This window comes from Phalacrocorax carbo, chromosome 10 (genome assembly GCF_963921805.1).
Source record: "Phalacrocorax carbo chromosome 10, bPhaCar2.1, whole genome shotgun sequence".
NCBI lineage: Eukaryota > Metazoa > Chordata > Aves > Suliformes > Phalacrocoracidae > Phalacrocorax > Phalacrocorax carbo.
The window spans coordinates 8434485-8453998 of NC_087522.1; the positions used below are offsets into that span (position 1 = coordinate 8434485).

The 19514-nt window shown below is 39.4% G+C and overlaps 2 protein-coding genes across 4 annotated transcripts in view; one reads left to right on the forward strand and one right to left on the reverse strand.

The window, feature by feature from the left end:
- The window catches only part of NPTX2 (neuronal pentraxin 2), a 72226-nt gene extending 71010 nt beyond the window's left edge, over window positions 1-1216 (reverse strand). For 2 of the 3 annotated variants that reach the window (XM_064461701.1, XM_064461699.1), the window contains exon 1: window positions 1037-1216. The gene's annotated coding sequence lies outside the window, so the exon portion shown is untranslated. The remainder of the gene's footprint in view (window positions 1-1036) is intronic. The other variant, XM_064461700.1, reaches the window with a different exon arrangement.
- A 114-nt stretch (window positions 1217-1330) lies between these two features.
- The window catches only part of BAIAP2L1 (BAR/IMD domain containing adaptor protein 2 like 1), a 43782-nt gene continuing 25598 nt past the window's right edge, over window positions 1331-19514 (forward strand). Inside the window, exons 1-3 of the mRNA XM_064461702.1 lie at window positions 1331-1535; window positions 10756-10831; window positions 14453-14539. Coding sequence (XP_064317772.1) covers window positions 1485-1535; window positions 10756-10831; window positions 14453-14539 — 214 coding nt within the window. The 5' untranslated portion in view covers window positions 1331-1484. The remainder of the gene's footprint in view (window positions 1536-10755; window positions 10832-14452; window positions 14540-19514) is intronic.

The window sequence follows — 19514 nt, forward strand, 5'->3', positions numbered from 1 at the left end:
CCCATGCTCAGGCAAGCAGCCACATCACATTTGAGAGGGCTTGCGTGTATGAGCAAACACTGCTTAGTGGGAACATAAATTGTAGACTCGGGCCCAAAATAATTCACTATACCTAAAGGATAACATTATAAATTGGACTATTACAGAAAGGCAATTCATACCATAAATATCAGAAGTCTGTGAAGACTTTACCTAGGAGTACTAAGTCTCATAAAACTCCCTCTCTACCCAGCATTTTAGCTGTATTCAAGATAACGCTCTAAGTGCCCACTCTTTTCCCGGAAGGTAAATTGTAGTTCTAAAGGTATAAACACCTCCATGTGCTTGAATGAAAACATTTTTACAGCTCTCAAAACCTGATAACGTCCTCCCACACCACAGTCCAACATCTAGGCTTCTGTTCCAAGTCCAGTTTTTGTTGCATGCCTGCCATGCTTTTATTGCTGCAGTAAAGTGGGGGAAACAGAGGGAGAGACAGCGACTGAGACACGGATGTGCGATGTGTAAGGATGTTGATTAAGCCTCATGCACTCGCTACCTAGCACTGCATCCAAGTTCTAAATACCCAAGATTATGAAAGTCCCACAAAGTCCTTCAAGATAGTGCTGGTATTACATTATCAGAAAGATATTCCAACTAGCATACTTTAAATTAATCTCACAATCTGTGGACAATTTATGGTCCACAAAAATTTATAGCTTACCCCAGCCTGCCTGCCTGCCTTCCCCACCGCCCATGGAGGACTCACGAGTCATTTCACAGAGGAAAGATGACACGGGGTGCTGTTTTATTGGTGTATATACAAAAGAAATAGAAAACTTAAGCGCATAGCATGAAGCTCAGGTGGAGCACTAGAGCAGGACTCAGGCGAAAGATATTTTCGTCCTTGTGGGAGAGGCCCTGAAGAAACCCCCACGCCTCTCCCTCACAGAGGGCTGCTGGGGAAAGGGGACCATCCCCAGCCTCCCTAGCACTGCTCGGGCTACGCTAATTAATTCTGACAAGACTAATTAATTAATTCTTACAGAACACTCACTTAATTGCTGGGAGGAAGGGTTTACCTCCGACTTTGTTGGGCGCCCACAGCAGAGCTACCTCCTTAAAAGGCCTCCACACGGTGCTTCGGCACCCGAGCCGCGGAGGAGAGGCTCGGCAGGGGCTCCCCGAGAGGGCGGCGGGGAGGCAGCAGGCGGAAGCGGCTCAGGTAGAGGCGGCGCGGGCGGCCCGCCCTCTCCCGTGCTGAGGCGAGGCGAGGTGAGGCGAGGCGGTCCCTGCCGAGCCAGTCCTGCCGCGTCAGGCAGCCGCGGCCCCGCAGGCCCCGCCCCGGCGGCGCTGCCCGGCTGGTTCCACAAGTTTTTGACAGTTTCTTAGCGGCGGAGGGACGGGACGAGGCGAGCCGAGCCTGCCGCGGCGGCGCGGGGCTGGGGCCGAGGCGCTCTGCGGAGGACGAAGCTTTTCCCACCGGCCGCCTCTCCGCCGGCACCATGTCTCGGGACCCCGAGGAGGTGAACAAGCTGACGGAGAGCACTTACAAAGTGAGTACGGGCCGGGAGGGGGCTGCCCGCCGGCCGCTTCGCCTGAGGGGGCGGCGGCGGCCACCTTTGCCCCCCCGCTGGCCGCCACCAGAGGCGGCTGAGGCGGGTGGCCGCGTCCCCACAGGCGAGGGCCGGCGGGAGGGCTCGGGGTAGCCTCGGCTCCCTGCGCAGAAAGGCAGCAAACTTCCCCCCCCCCCCCCCCCCCCCCCTCGTTCTTTCCCTTGTGGGTGATCTCGCCCATCCCAGTGTGTCGGACCGCGACCGCTCGGCGCTCGCGTGTGAGGAGCCCGAAGGGGCTGCGGGTGGCGGCAGCGGGGAGGCCGGGCTGGGCTCCCCTCGCTCGCCGCGCCGCGGCTGCCCCGGCCCGCGGCCGGAGCGGGGCCAGGCGGCGGCGGGGCGTTGCGGGGGGCAGGCGGTGGGGCTTTGCCGCAGCCCCCCCGGCGGGCACGACGGCGGTCCCGACCGCAGGGGTTGGGCCGCTTTACAGCCGCCAGCGACAGCTCCCGGACAAGGCAGGCTTTAAGACTGATTTCTCCATCTGTGGCAGGCTCAGCTCTCTAGCGAGCCGTAATTCCCTCGGCGTGTTTTGATGACAAGGTGGTTTGGAGATTTTGGTGCTTGTGGTCCTCTGCTTAAACCGTTTCTTCATACGGGACGGAGCCTAGAAGTGGCTTAACGCTGAATTAAGTTGCTTGCCTGCATCCCGAGCTGAGAATCGGGTTTATAAGGGTACCCCCCCAGCACTGCCTCAAAGCACTGACTGGTGAAGGTAGCCTAGTTTATGTCAGACTTCTAAACTTTCCAAAATACCTTGTTATTTGTAGAATTTAAAATATTTTGCATATGGGCACTAGACACTTGTTTTGAACTTTTTCTCTCTCTAAACTCAACCCTTCCAAAACAAATCAGTTCCCAATGGGCAAAGTTCCCTTAAGAATCATACTTCTGCTTGAGTAGTAATGGCAGTGTTGGGTCCATAATCTTCATTCTGTGCAGTGTGTTGTACTAGAGAAAGCACTTAAATTTGCAAATGCATTTAATCATGCAAATGAGTTTACAGCTGCCATGCATTTCCAGCCTTGAGTCCAAAAGAAAGCTTTCTGGGGGATTGTTCTATTGGCTTACTATTGAATATTTTCGTATTTCTGAAGATGATGTTGTTATCACTTAAAGGCCTCTAGAACATCTACTGGTGTATTTTGCTGTTAGTTTTGTTGTTCTCCAACACACGTAAGTCAACTTTGCTCCTTCACATAGTCAAGTTATGTTGTGTTGTATTTGCTGTTTACTTTCTTTGGACTTAGATATCAAATTCATGCAAAACTCCTGAAAAATGAGATTACTTGGCTATAAAATCTGTTCTCTAGAATCGGTGCAGGTCATCTTAAACAGTCTGGTGCTTTTTGATATCAGTAACATTCATGGCAAGGCTATAAGCAAACATAAATTCCTTCCTCTTAGAAGAGCAGCCTGTACATACAGGCTCACAGAAGAGAAACCTGGGAAGTTGACTGTTCAGGGCTGTGCCAGCAAAGGAATGTCCTACCCTGCCTATTGACTTCCAGAACATAGCTGAATCAGTGTTACAGAAGAGAGGGAAGAAAACCTCTTGTGTGTTTTAATGGATATAGTATAAAAGAGGTTTTAAAGGAATGACAGACCTCTAAATAAACAAAACCTTCCCTGTTACTCAGTACTTATTTCCTGGGAAAGTTTACACTTTTGGTTTTTTTAATACTAATTCAAAGGGATACTTAAGACTGAAACAACCAGCAAAAACATAGTAATATGAAGTTAATGTTGCTGGTGTGATGAAATGTCTTCTGTGTGGGTATTTTGAGAGGTCTGGTATGTTTCATCACATAGCTAGTACTCACAGGCCTGGAAACCCTCCTGCCCTGCCCTCACTAAAAATCAAAACTTCATCCAGATATAGCTATAAAGGCTGCTTCAGATAAAAAATGGATTCTAGGCCTACTTTAAAGCAGTTATTTCTATATCAAAGTTAAAATCTTGAAAATAGTCCTTTTACTTCTTAAGGGCAGAGAGCACTGGCCTGTGTATTCAGCATTTGCAGTGACTGTAATCACAGCTCCCTTATCTAAAACAAACGAACACCTCTTTGTGCCGTGCTTTAGCCTGCACGGTGAGCATGTTCTCCTCTGTTTAATAATGCTCATGTAACTCCTCTTGCTGTGTATCCTTAGCTATCCTATCCTTAGCTATACAGCGCTTAAAACACTACGCTGGTATTGATAAAACCAGGAGCAGTGTCTGTGTTTCTCCTACCAATAAAAAGAAAGGCTTGGTCTGGGGAAACCAATTCAGTGTAGTGTAGTGATGGCATCTGCGTGCTGCAGGAGCAAACACAGGCTTTCCACTTTTGAGTGACCTGGAAAAATAATGGAAAATGGAATTTAATGCCTCGTTAGTCTGTCTTCCGCTTTTAAAAATTTCTTACAGTACTAATCCATTGGATTTATGAAATACATACAACCTGTGTTATACAAAGCTTCAGAATGTACTTAAGAGAAGTCATTGGGTGGCTAAATAATGCCCTTGTATTTTTATCTTATTCATCCTTTTTGTTGGCAACAACATCGGAAAGTGAATACCTCAATATTTTTCAGCTATCCTGACTAAATAAACAACATAATCCACAAATACGTGCATGTGTGCACACAAACATCAAGGCTGACGTTTATTCTTTTATGTAATACATGAAGAATCACTTTAATGCATGATAGGAATGGCACGTGCAAAATGAAGCCCAAGGGCGTGTGAGCCTATGACTAAAGAGGGCCACAGCCTCCCTTTTGCCAAGGAACTGCGGAGAGGTTTGCTGGTATGACAGTGCCCTGCCCTTGTCACTCACTGCAGTGATGTGGTATGCTGTGAAGAGACACTGCATGACCCCCCCACACACACACAGACTACATCAGTTGGTAAGCCCTGGAAAGTTATGTGTTGGTCTGTCAGCAGAGCTCACTTTATCCCTTGTAAATGGGGGGGAGCTATTTGGCATCCAGCTACAATACACACAATGCAGGGGAAAGGGGACAAAACAGGGAAGTACTGAGTTACAGACCCGTCATTCTGTCTGTATGGTCTAAGGGCTGGGCAGGCATCTCACGTATTACTCCTGTGGTTTGAGGTTTTTGGAGCTCTTTATTATAAATAGTGTGATAGCTGTAGTTCATCAGTGTTCACAATCTTGGATTTTAAAAATACATTTGTCTGTATTCAAGTAAATATTACCTGGAAATTTTTATTATCAACTAAAGTGTAATTAAAAAAAAATCAGCTACACCCTTACTCCCTACCCCAAAGAACAAAAAGCACCCCAACTTCTTGTTTAGTGGAATGCTGTGTTCTCCTGAGGGGCACATGCTCTCTACAGAGGCATGTAGAATTATTTTGATAGGCTTTATTGTTTTATCATGGAAATATATGATAAATTAATTTAAAGCCCTCAATTCCATGTTTCTATATCTTTAAAAGACTTGTAATGAGATTAAACTATTCACCTATGGTCCTAGCGCATGCTGAAGTAAGGTTGTTTTGCATCACTGAAATATATACCTAATCTGGGAGAAGAGGAGCCCTGGGAATTTGTGTATGCATAAAGTCCAGCTCTATCTTAGTGCAAATTCCCTATTTTCACCTTACTTAGAGTTGTGCCTACTTAGAATCTATCCTGGATCCTGTGTTCATAACCTGAAAAAGTTTGTATCTGAAATACTGATGGATGATGTATTAATGTTTCTCTTAAACAAGAAATGTTCCATCAAGCTGACTAATAGTCATAAGAATTAGTCTTTTTGAATAAACACTGGCATCCTGGGGTTTTTCTATTCTGTTAAACCTGTTTTAAAACAACATTAAGCTAACTTAAAACTAAGATGTGTTGAGGACTTAATCATGTCTTGCTGAAAACTGTGTTGTGGATTCCAAAAGCAAAAGGAGGAGATGAAATGAGATATTGTACAAATGCTTCAAGTACAATAGACCCCAGTAGGATTTATGTTCTATAGAGCTTTTCAAATCTTCTCAAGTGGGTTCTCAGACATAGTGTAGCAATGCGAAAAGCTTTTTCCAAAAACTTCATTTTATGGTTTCCCAAACTGAGGACTAACAATTTAAAATAAATTATTAGTAGCGATACAAGGGTTAGCTATGAATCGCTATCTATAGTGGTGGTAATCTGAGCAATGTTGGACATCAAGATCTACTTTTCTGTGCTAGTTTTATAATTTCAGATTTCTACCCAAATAGTGAATTGTTACTCACTCTTGCAAAAGTGCCTGCAGGATGTAAACTTGAAACTACAGGGAGTCTATGCATTGTTTAGTTATATTCATACCTGCTGAGCTATTGTTCTGCGAGGTGTGTCTTTAAGTAAAAAGCAAAGCTGCACATTTACAGGAAGGCACTTTTACAATGGCTGTCATTTGTTTTGAAGATTAACGTTGTTTATATGACTATCAGGAACTGCGGAAGCTATAATACCTATACACAACAAGTGGAAATACAAGGCTTGTTCCTCTTCAGTCAGCTCCTTGCCACCAGGCTGGTTAACTCCCATTGGTTTTACGTGGTGAAAGGCACATAGCAACCTTCATACCAGATTGTATGAGGATTTAATTATTTGAATGACCAGAATAGGTTTCTCTTGTGCTTCTTTTTTGGAAGGTCACTTTTGCCGACCCTGAAATTCTCTGCATAAAAAGGTGTTCCCAGTTGCCTATCTTGAAAGTGTTTCCATTCATCCTAAATAATAGAAAGCTGTAGGATCTGATCATGTGCCTCCTCTTATCTTCTAGTTAATTATTCTGTTCATGAGAGGTAGTGTGTCACTAGAATATAGGACACTAGGTTGACAATTAGGAAGCCTTGTTTGTGTTCCTCACAGTACAAGCAAATGATGTGTTGGGAACTACTTTGTGTCTCCTAGCTTTTTTCTTATTTTTGTGATGTCTATTTAGATTAAGACAAAAGCTTTATTCCTGTGTCTTTGTACAGCAGATAACATGGTTGTGATATTTTCTAAGACCTTTGACAATTTTAAATTGGTGGTTCTTTTGATCAGAATTTTGATCAGAAATTCTTTTTTAGAATTTTTGAGATCTGGCTTTAATGTATGACTTGCAATTTTGCACTGGTGTTCAGTCTCACTCATTTTAATGACCTTTTCCTTAGACTGCAAGTGAGAGAATCTATAAAACCATAAGACATCCTCTGAAAATAAATAGCTATACAAATTGATTTCTGAGCCCCGCTTTTTTGTCCAGCTTCAGAAGTTATACATTACATTACAATCATTTTAACTGATCTGAAATGCTTTGGCAATATCAAATTTATACCTGATTCTGAAGAGGGAGTTGCCAGTGTCAGTTTCCCTTTTTGAAAAAGTGCTCTAGATATTTCTTCCTGGACAGTACTTCAAAGACAGCAACAGTGGTTAACTATAAAAAGAGTTCTAGAAGCACAGCCAGGTTTTTGTTTGCTTTGAGAATCTAGCCTTCAGTAGAAAGAAAGAAAGTACATATTATGCTTCTCTCTAGTGTTGAAGAGAAGAAAATCATCTAAGAATTATTTAATTAGATCATCTTCCAGTCCCAGCATGGGGGAGCTAAGTCTTCCTATCAAACACAGACCCTTAGTAGGAAAGTAGATGAGCCTTGCAGAGTGCTGTGAGGATCAGCTAACCGTACCCTGTGTTACACCAAGCAAATTCCAAAGGGGAATTTCCATTGCAAAGGTTTTTGCTGCTTCTCGGGCGTTCACATCTAGAGACTGGTGTGGATGCTTCTGCTAAAAATCAACCACTGTGGCAGCGCAAAGACTGAAAAATTTCCAGAAACTGCTTGGTCTAATGGAGAAAAGGTCCAGTAGTTGTATGCCTTCCACCTACTGAAGGCACTGAGCCATAAGTTGTTACTTCATCTTTCCCAGCAGTTTTACATATACATTGAGCAGATGTGACACACTGGAGCTCTTCCTCAGAGTTCTCTGTGTTTCAGTGGACCTGTTATGTTTCCACAGCATGGTCTATCTGCTGTATGTTAATACCCCATACGTACCAAGTCAGCTAGTGAAAATAAGGAGTTACAGAGTCTGGCTGCAGAGAGGGGAGCTGTTGAGGGCATTTTTGCTGGGTTTTGTTCACTTCCTCCTAAATGAAAATGGCTGATAACACAGGTGCAATCACTGTTTTCGGTTTGAAATCTGAACTAGAAGATGTCAAAGAAAACTGGAATTGTAACCCCTGAATCCCTAAGACAGTCATTCTAAAAATCAGTATTTCAAGACCGATAATTATCATGTTACTGTTAGAATTTGTAGGTTTTACTGTGTAAGTACTTGTTGTGAGGAACAGGGTAAGCAGGGACAGGATCTGTCTTTCAATAAAATTATTTTCAGTATAGGGTGGCAATTCAAGGTGGTGTTGGGATTCTTACCTGCCATGCATACATGAGGTTTTTACGTCATGTACACCTTTCTTCTCCCCCATCTCCTTGGAATACAGGACTCTATCATAACACAGTCCCCTAATTCACCCTTTTCTTTTTTTTTCTTGTGATTCACTGACTCCATATGTGCCAACAGACATCATATTTAGTACACCGCTGGGAAGAAATGGGAAAAAGTTGGAACAGGAAGAGACAGCTTACCCCTTTGAATAAAAGCCTCCCAGTTGCACTGCATCAGCTACAGGGAGGGCAACAGAGACACAGCAGTAACATTTACAGTAGTAAATTAAAGAGTTGGGGCAGGAGGAGGGATGTTCCCAGACACTAGAGCCTGAAAATCCATCCTGTTAAGTTGTTAGAATAGCCCTTGGCATTGTTGGCCCAACCTGAAACACACTTTCCCAAATGATTTCTGGATGTGGTTTGTGAGTTAACACAAATCAAGGGCCTGGGGACAAGAGGGAGTGATAGTGTTTGGGTGGGTAAGAGTTTAATGATATAGACTAGAAAGCAATCCCAGTTGCAATTCATTTGTACAAATAAAGCTCAGCATTACTGTTCTGTGTCTGCTTTTCATGTTGTATCAGAACCTAATAGTTTTATATCTTTTCTAATATCTGTATTGTTTTACTCAGTGTGACTATTAAAGTATTATTGGTGAAATCTGGAGTTAATTCTTTTCTTCACTGTTTAAATTGACTGGAGCTCAGGAATAGCACTATAATTGAAGAATAATAAAGTTCTATCTGAATGACCTTGCCTGAAAATGAGACAAATGGGATGGTATTCCTGTTCTTTCCAGGTCCATGTATACACTAAATATAAATATTTTCATTCTGTTGGTAGTATAACAGACAAAAGCTTGATATTATTTCACTTGTCATGTGTCTTGTATTTCTTGTAAACAAAGTATCTGTTTTGAATTCCTTGAATTCATAAGTTCTGCTATGTGGACAATATCTAGAAAGATGTGAGTTGTCACAAAAAATATTGTCATAAAAATAGTAAGAATAATAATAGAATGGTGTCTCCAGGTATCTCATGGTCTTCCTTTCATGATGATAAAACTACACAGAGTAATACCTTAGCTGTGGTTTTGTTAGGAAGATTCTGGGAAAAGAAGGTCTAGAATCTGCAAAGACTTTAAGGTTCTCCTCTATGGAAATATAGGGCTTGTATTAAATTTATTTTTAAAAGAAAATATTCGTTACCACATTTTTGCTGAGACTTAGCAGCTGGTGTTATATGAAATCGTATTTTGTAGGGAGGAGAGAAAAGAAGGGTTTAGAATGCTGGTTACTTGACTGTTAAATGACCAGGCACATACAGCAAATCCTAGAATACTTGTTCAGATGTAATTATTTACATACATCCAAAGGGGTTTTTGTTAAACAAATATGCTGTGTCTTTAATTCAGATAGCAATTCTACCTGAAAAAACCAAGAAGCCACCAAATAAGTGAAGCTCAGAGGGCTCTCTTTCAAACTTACTTAGCGTTGTTCAGAAGTTAATTGCAACCACCAATATTTTGGAATATCGCTATTTATGCTACAGGTGTTGGGTACATCTTAAAGGGCATGATTCTGAGGAGTGAATAACTACTGCATTTATAGCAGCATGTCATCTTTTTTTTCAGTGCTCGTAACAAGATAAATGTAATTTTGAAACATTGATTTAGGGGGGAGTGGGGACAGTTATTGTCTTTGACCAGAAAGAGGGAAACTGAAGCTTTTCTGTGAGTAGGGACAACTCATGCTTTGTGGGTGATTCTCCTCTTTGGAGTGGGCAAAAGCTGCTTCTCCTTTTTTTTACCCCCCCAAATTTGGGAAAATTCAAATTTGGATTCAAACTTCATGGCTTAACTTATTTTCTACTTTTTGCAAAGACTAAAACTTCTCTATTTAATGTTGTAGCTACTTTCTTGCACTATGAAACTGCCAGTCACAATTTCTACCACTTCATCTGTTTATAGAATTTTCTAGGTATGACAGTAGTGATGCTTGGAGCTGCTGGATTTCAGATTCTGGTTGTTTCAGCCAGTAACTGTATATAACGGCCAAAGCAGCTGCAGTGGATTCCCCACACACACACATTTAAATAAGGTCAATTCTCACTATGGCTTCACACAATAAAATGCAGCCTTGTCAAACTGAAAAAAAAAAAAAAAACCAAAAAACAATCCCACCCTAATTTTCCTACGTGCTATCTGTAACTTAGACAAGATGAATGAAGTGCTTAGTCTTCCCCTAATAGATTTTTCATTAATTTCCTTTTCCAGATACAATTTTTTCTTTTTTTTGGGGGGGGGAGGTGGCAGGGATTCAACAAATGGTTCAAATCTTGAACCACTGTCAGAAAGTTATTTATATTGTCTGTTTTTATAGAACAACGGATAAAGGTTTTTCTCTCATTCTTATTTTACCATCACCTACCATGAAAGAAGGATCTGTGCAAACTTTGATCACATACTTGGCATCCTTTTGTATTATAAACAGCCAGATGCCTTTTTACACTTAGAAATAGTTTACCTTTTTGTCCTGTTTGTTCATCTTAAATGCTCAGTTTCTTTTCTCTTCCACCCTTTGCTTTCCCCTTAAGTCTTCTATTTTTCATCCATCCACAGACTTTTCAGATGTACCCTATATGTATGAAGCATGAAACTAGACCTCAGTCACACTGAGATATATGCTTTCATTCACTGTTGCATTGCCTTGGCTATAACACAAATTTTATTTTCTGTTCACTAGAATGTTATGGAACAGTTCAATCCAGGACTGAGGAATTTAATAAATCTGGGGAAGAATTATGAAAAAGCTGTTAATGGTAAGTCTTTTAGGTGCTAACTTTAGAAAGAATGTTTAATTTTTATTTAAATATACATATTGGATATGAGGGTTGTGTATAAGCTTACTTTCCAAGTTGAGTGTTGGATGTGTTCAATTAGGAGAAAAACAAAGTGCAAACACCCAAACATATGTACCTTCTTCCCTCTTTTTTTAACTGTCCTGCAGAAGTTGCATCCCAAACACCTAGGCACAGAGCTACTGCAATGAACATAAAGTGTAAATAACCCACATTAGAGTAATATAAATGGGAAAAAACCAAAATTACAGAAATTAGATTATCTTTTTCCCCCCCTAGAAATATCTTCCAAAGATATTTCCCACTCTTAGATCTGTTCCTACTCACCTATACGCGTTGCTACCTAAGTAACCCTGTGAACAGAACTTGAATAAGAGTTGCAGGAGTGGATTAACGTTTTTTCTTATCTGTACTAAACCTAATGCTATCTTTTTAGTGAAGTCAAAATTGGAATGAATAAAACTGAATCTAAGGACTGAGTCTGTTAAACTTTTTTATAATGTGGCTGTTTATTTTTATTATTGTCTTAACAGAAACTAAGAACGGGTTTCCAAGACTGGGCTCTGGATTCCCAAAGCTTATATTGTAGGTCCTGTTAGAGCTTGCCCCATTTCACCTATGCAGACCTGCTGAGCTGCTTGATAGCATATTAAAGCAATGTAAAAACTCTCTCATTTTGCCTCACTCAAGTCTGTGGCATATCTTCCCCTGCATGTAATCTAGTACTCTGAGAAATGTGTTAGTGCAGAAGTAGTGCATAGCCAAATAGACTTTGAAATCTCTTTGTGCAAATTTTAGATCAGGCTTGAGAAAAAGAGGAAACCAAGGCCTGCTGGAGATTAAAACAGGGAAACGTTGACTTATTTGCAGTAATGCCTAACCTGATGGGTTAACACCATGGTTACCTAATACCTGACCTTAGGGATTATACGTACTACCAGAAGTAATAAAAAGTGTTTTCATGTTTGGCTGAAAGATTTTTATAGCAGTTTCTGAGGGTTCTGCTTTTCATACTGTACTGTTGATATGTTACACAGTCCCTTTTTCTTTTTAATTCTATTTGTCATCAGTAATTCACAAAATAACTGCACAGCAACACTGGAGAGGCTGATAGGTGTTGTGTTCTAGCAAGCTTGCCTTTTAGGACTGGCTGATAAAGCATATCTAACATGAATGCTTAATTTCAGATTAATAAATCATTGCAGTGTTGCAACAACTCTTGAGAAACTACATTAAAGTAATCTTTGGGCTCTCATAAATTGTTAATCTTTTCTCTGTAAGTTATGAGTGGTATAAATAGATCTGTAACAAGGAGTAAATATTATGTTGCTAAACAAACACTTTGCAGCTTTCCAAACAAGTCAGAGTAGGCTGACAAAGAACATAAAACTTACAAGAACTTCTGATAGGCTTATAATGTATTTTTCTACATTTTGAGGATGAAAGGTCAAAACTCCTTTTCTGCAGTAGTAGTTTACTAGCCATAGTACTGGAGAAAAACTATGAAAGTGCGTTCTTGGTTTAGCTTGATTAGCATGGGAGAAATCACACATTTTCTTTTTTTTTTAGTGCCTGTATTAGGACAAAAGATTGACTTGGGGCTATCTTGACAAAACGTTAGGTAGAGTTGGAATGACATAAATTGTTTGTGGATGGGTGGCATACTCTCCATCAGTAGCACCAGTGTAGTAGTTCTGTTCAGAAAGCATGAATATAGAGCACCTATGAAATACAGCTTAGACAGGTACTATTCTTGTCTAACGCAACAGGGCCTCAAAGAACCTGTTTCATTTGGGAGAGTTGCAGGCTTCTCAGTGAGCATACTGTCAGGTAACCAAAGTTGTCACCTTTGCTAGTGAAAACTACAAAGTACAGACCTAAAAGACTGTAACTGGCAATTGCTGTCTCCCCCCAGAAAAAAGTATTCTGAAGTCGACAGTGAGAGTCTGCCCGGCTTCCACTTAAGGTTAAAAATGTACTACTACAAAAAAGTTATGAAGACTTATTTCAATACGTATTTTTCACTGCCTTTTACAGTAAAACCTTGCCAATTTGTCCTTGGTATTTCTTTTCTTTGTGGTGTATAGAGTGGTTCTAGATACTGTGAAGATGCAAGGCAACCATTGCGAGGTGTAAATCTACTACATATGTAATCTGTTTCTCACTGCTGGCCTTGCTGCAGTTTGAATCTTGATGTTTCTGTGTTCACTCTAGCAAAACTGGCTTTGGTGTTTAAATCAGCTCTAACCAGGAAATGATTAACTGAGAATAACTGAAACCCCAGTGATACATATGAAGAGCTGATTGGTTCCTGCAAAGCTGGTATTGAACTATAAACAATAAAAGGGGGGAACTGTCCTGCGGGAGAAAAGATGAGCATCCAAGTGTTAATTAGGGTCTACCTTTTTGGTCAGGAACATGAAACCTTCAGGTTTCTTAAGCTGTATATAAACTGTTGCCTGAGGTTTTTATTGCTTAAAGAAGCTGGAATACAGATTTCTCTGCCATTCTGAGTTCAGTGATGAAGACAAAAGTAGGCACTTTCCTGAAGTGTCAAAATAACTCTGTGCAGAAGTTGTATATATCATTGCTAATTTTCCATCTCTGTCCAAGAAATCAAAGATCCTCCGACATTTAAGCTCACTAAGTTGCTGAGCAATGCAATTTATAATAATGTCAGGAACATTGATGGTATGTTGAACATTGAGAAAAGAACGCCACATGTGTTATCTCCATAACCTGAACATCATCTTTCAGAGACTTAATTTTTTTAAGTTTTAGCTTTTAAGGCCTAAAATTTCCTTGAAGTGGAAAAGTTGGTGTTTGTATGTAGGATAGTTAGATTTCAACGTATTGTTTTGACAAGAAATCATATTTGTCACTGCAGTATATGATGACTGTACAGTGTTACCCATAATGGTAGTTTTTAGGAGTGGCTGTATCGGATGTATCAAACCTGTCACATTTCAGTTTTTTTAAATATATTGCAGCTGGTGAACTGTATTTCATCATAGCTTTTTTGAAGTGAGTTACTCTTTCAGCTAACTTAAACAGTAAATGACAATTTGCTTTTGAAATCATGTCTCCATGTCTCCTTGTTGGAACTATAGGTCCATTGTCTCATGGCCAGTATCCACTTCTCAGATCAGTGGTCTGGCTGGCCAGTACAGGGCAGACACATTGGCACTTCTACTAAGTTTGGGATTGTATTTTGCTTTTTTCTAGCAGTTTTATCCATACCAAGGAATTTTGTTATGTCCTGATCAATGGCTTACAGCTAAACCTACCCACTGGACGCTGATTGCTCCTGGATATGCATGAAAGTGGGAACTAAATCACAGGTTGAAACTTCATTAATATATTTTGGTGTTCTCTCTGTCGCCTGGTTTCACAAATTAGCAGGTAGCACAGGGACTTGAGTAACTTGCTCTGATAGCAGTATTTCCTTATTGCCATATACCCCTCTCTTACTATGTGCCCTGGATGACAAAATTGCATAGGATCGTAGCTTAATGGAAATAGAAAATACTTGATTTTTTTTTTTAATGCTTTTTAATTTTTTTTCCCTGCCCCCCTCCCAAGCTATGGTGGTGGCTGGAAGAGCATATTATGATAGCCTCGCAAAGATTGGGGATATATCGGCTGATTCTCCAGTTTCTAAAGAATTAGGTAAGTGAAATCTCGCTTTATATTTTGAAATAATTTTTTTTAAACTTTATCTCTGTTCTCCTGCTGGCAGTTCACAGAACTAATGTGAAGTAGAGAAGGATCAGAAAAAGTGTGTTTTAATCTTGAATAATGCATAGATGGAAGGGATTAGATTCTTTTAAGACATATTATTTATCAAGAAACCTATATATTCACAAAAGTTAAAATTAAGTGATTTTGTCAAAATATTATTCCTGTCTGTGCATTCAAAAGCATGCGGTTTTTAAGTTCACATAATTCTGTAACAAGTAAATATGGAAAAATATGTAGCTTGATTTTTAGTACAGAGATGGATGTTGAAATATTTCTGCAACAGAACAGTGGTATGAGGAGTCCTAGTGTATGACAGCAGTTTCAAACTAAAACAGTTTTCTGGATGAGTTCCACTGTGAAGAGTTTAGTTCTATTTCACTATATGTGATCAAGTATATCACTAGAAGTTCTCAGATGTGTTGTGTTTATTTTCTAGTTGAGCTTTTGAAAGAGAAACCGTATAGTCAAAGACATAATACATTTACATTAATGTAATATTAATCCAAGTTCTGTACTTTCCTAAAAATATTTTTCTGAATTTTTGAAAGATCATTACCAGCACTTAGTTTTGCACTCCTCTGGCTAGCACTGAAATGATACTACTCAATCTACCAGAGTGAGGTTGTCATCAAGGCATTTATAATATTTCTGACAAGAGATTCTAGCATCACTAAAGAACAAAGAAAGAGGAACTATACTTTAAAGAGGAAAGACTTATTTAAAGCCTTCGTTTGGTTTATGACAAAAATAACTTTATCAAGTGTCTTGTCTCTGAACTTTTGATTATGGGCAACGTAGGACTCTTTCAATGATGTGACATGGATCTGCTCCTATAATTCACAATGGGATGTTAATTCAGCTGATTAGAAAGGATGTTTTTAGTAAATGGGTTTTTTAATGATTCTGCTGAAGCAGAATTGAGGGGAAAGATTCTCCTTGAACAGTGGCCACTGGTTTCTATGTGCCTGCATACATCTTTATGATTTGTTCTGAAACCACTGTTGTGTGAGTGTTAACATTCTGTGTTGAAAGCTGGGAGCGGCAGAACAGCAAACAGTACAAAGCAAACAGTCCTAATGTAGTTGCTTTCTGTATTTGCTTTGCAGGTTGTTTACAGGAAGGAGAGTTGCTAGTTTCAAATTATAGAACAATAGTATGAGAAAATTAAAAGTAATAACCATGCAGAGTCTTGCAAAAACATCAACAAATGCATAATTAAAATTCTTGCAATCAAGCAGTTGGTCACATGCATGGAAGTAATCTATTTATTGAACTTCATGTGATGGTGGAACACTATCTGCTTGTTTGAAAATATCATTGGATTGTCTCAGGCTAAATTCTGAAAATAACTGTTATCCCCTATTAACGCGGACAATACAGAATTGTGATTGAAAATGTATTTTTGTTTAACTATGAATTCTTCCCTGTAATTATAAACCTTTTTCTAGATATAATGTATTGAGAAAGCATGGCCTTCTTCGGGGTCAGGCCTCTAACACTGCTTTCTGTTCATCTTCTACTTACAATGTCAGTGCAGAAAAATCTTTTCTTAAGGAAAACAGCAACTTTGGATTTCTTCCAGCATACTCTGTTAGAATTCTTACCTCAGACATAAGGAAAGTCAATGAACACTGGAAAAGGCAGGACAATGTGGTTAGGAGTCTGTGAGAGATTATTTGCATTTTCCTGAAAAAGTCTTAATAGTTCTGAAGCTGGGTTACAATACTGACCTGTTTGGCAAAGAAATACGGTATACCCCAGATGTCTCTAAACATAACTTTGCTTAAAAAGAAAAAAAATATTTATTGCACCTTTTAGTATTTTAAAGATGTTAAGATGCATGCTGAGCAGTATCGGATGTGGAAAGACTAGATCAAACTTTGCTGTGACTTGCTCGTTTGTGGAACCTATTAACCCTAGTGGAGTTACTGTGGGCCCAGCCCACTGTGGAATTGTCTCTTCTGTGCGTTCTTTTAGACTTGTCAAAACACATGTTACTGGCCACTAACAGCTCTATTATGCATAATACTTCTGTTATATTTGCCAAAAACGAGGTCAGTAGTTGTCAGTTAAGTTTTGTGATATGCCTGTGAACTGCTTTTCTGGACTGTATTCTCTTGAGTGTCAAATGAGCTTACACACTAGCTTGTTTTATAAGAGCAACAGCCTAAGGTGACTGGCAAAGAAGCAGAGAAGAGCAATTTCCATAATTTTATGTGTGTGTTATCTGTATCCAAGTCTGATGTTCAGAATATTTCTTTAACTTTCTACATTTCCATTGTTTAAAATTATAATATAATGCCTCTTCCTGCATCCTGTATTAACTGAAATCAATAGCAACATCCCCACAGATGTCAGTAGGAGATAATTTTTGTTTTAATATTTAAGGCATTATCCTGGCTCTTCACAAGGAATTAGATAAACCTACAATGACCAAATTCTCAAGTGTTTTGGAATACTTTATTATTTGAGCACAGGTTGAGGTACTGTGGTCTGGATTTCCAGTGTTTAGGTCTTTAGACAACCAGAAAATGTAAATGTTTTTCATCTGAGTAATAAAAATGGAAACATCCAAAGTAAATATTTAAACTGATATTTGAAACTAATCTGTATTTAAAAAAAAAAAACCAAAACAACAACCAAAGAAAACCACCAAGCCCCTCCCCGCTATGGCTTACCAATTTAACAATAATCAGGACAATTGGCTTATGGATGGCAACACTTCATAATAGTCAGAAATCTACGGTCCTGGGTTTTTTTACCTCATTGAATCATCTACAGTAGAAATGAAGGGAGAGCATATCTGCCAATTAATACTTTGACTCATCATAAATGTACATGCCTCCTCCCTTAGCTTTGTGTTTCACCCATCAGCCACTAGGTACTTTCTGGCTGTAAAAGATGATGTTAGAACAAGATCCCTCCCTTTCCCGTTTCTCCAGTAGTTAACAAATGAAGCTGTAATTCTTGCACATACAGTTCATCAGTTTTCTGAACAATGAACAGCAGGATGAGGCAGAAACCAAGGTTTCAGGGCTTTCCAGTAGCAACTTCACCTTTAGTAGCAGCAGACAAAAAAATATATTATTCTAAATTCATTCATGTTGCATTAAACTACTTATACTTAATTACAAAAGGACTGCAAGGCTCAGATGGCTAAAACACAATATTCTTTAGAATTTATGGAGAATCCTTACTGGAATATTGCACTGAGTCATTTTACAGTTGAAACCCAAACCTGTTGGGTGACCTAGAGCATATTTACTGCCAAGTGTAATGTAAAGATTTGTATCAAAAATACAGTCAATCTTTTCCTCTCATAAGGAAATGCAGAACACAGCCTTCCTGTAAGGAGACAGTAAAATGGATACCAACCCCATGGGCAGGGTAGAAACAGAAATGGAAAAGAAATAGGGCAGAAAACTTTTGAAGTAGAGGGTAAAATGCATAGAGGGCAAAGAAGTAGGGCAAAAAATCAAGTAAAAATGTCAAGAAGTGCTTTTTCTGTTGAATGAGATTGGAGCAGAAGAGGGAAACAAGAATAAAATGAAAATCCATATATTCCAGCTGATTCAGAGCTTTTTATACTAAGTATCTGTATCTTTCAATTCTGGTTGAAGCTCTCTGAATTATTTTAATACCAAATAACTTAATATGACTAAGTTGAGGAAGTAGAAGAATATACTGCATTCAGAATACAATCCTTATGAATAAGCAATAAGTTGATTTAGGTCAACATTCTTTCTAATCCTGTATTTCCCTAAATTGCTAAGCTTGTAGTCCCTCAGACTTGGTTATGACCACTTGGGAACATAACTTGAATTTATGCAGTTCAGGATATTCTGCAATATGGAATGTGCATATCTTTCTTTCCTAGGCACCTTTTGGAAATCCCACTAGGAAGAGAAGATAGGAAACAAGAAACCACATGTTTAAAAATGTTAAGATTTCATACTATTCAAATTTCAGCATACCACAGGAGCACAATAAAATTTAGTGCATTTTTGATAATTCACTAAAAATTTCACGCAGATGCTGTACCACCGGTAGAGTGTTAAAATAGCAACTTCCATGATGTGTTGCTAACCTTTTTGTCTTGCCCAAAATATGGGCATATGGGGCCTTGTCTTAGTGATATTTTTTTTGTGCTTATAATTTTAATAAACTCTCTCTTCTAGTAACTTTGTAGCTCTCACCTGCTCAAGGAATCAGGAAGTTATTTCCTGCTCACTCATTGGATACTACTACTCATAACTTTCCAGCTATCCTCTTTAGCACCTGCCAGTTATTGTAGCCACAACTCATTATATTGTGGGTATAAAGTCCCAGTTTGCTTGTTGTTGTGGCAACGGTATCTGTAGCAGTCACCCACAACCATGTTATGGGTCTGTACCTAGAGCTTATTGCTCAAGAGCTAAGTGTAAACAATTCCTTGCTTGTCAAACTATAAAAAGCCAAACTGTAAGAAAAATATTACATTGCATGGTCTTGACCAATGGAACTAAATTGCAGTTCGGCATGTTAAAAGGAAAATCAGAGGAGACAAAATCTCTTCCCTAATCTAACCAAGACTGATTATTTAAAGATTACTCTGTGTTATAGGCTTATTTTTTTTCATAGCCTCATACTGTTAAACCTTATCTGGAAACACCAGGTATGCAACACCTTATGCTTATCTATAATCTGAAATGTAAGAATTTGGAAAAATTGGGGTTCTTTTCAGGAGAAATTTTCTGGTTAAAATCCACTACAGGTAATCTAGAAAAGCAAGTATTGAACTAAAAGATGGCTCTGTGTTGTGGTAGTCACAAGACAAGAAGAGGTAGGGAGAAAAAAAACCGAAAACTTCTAAAAGTAAGTGGAATTCTTGCCTGACAGAGGGGCAAGTGGCAACGGGCACAAA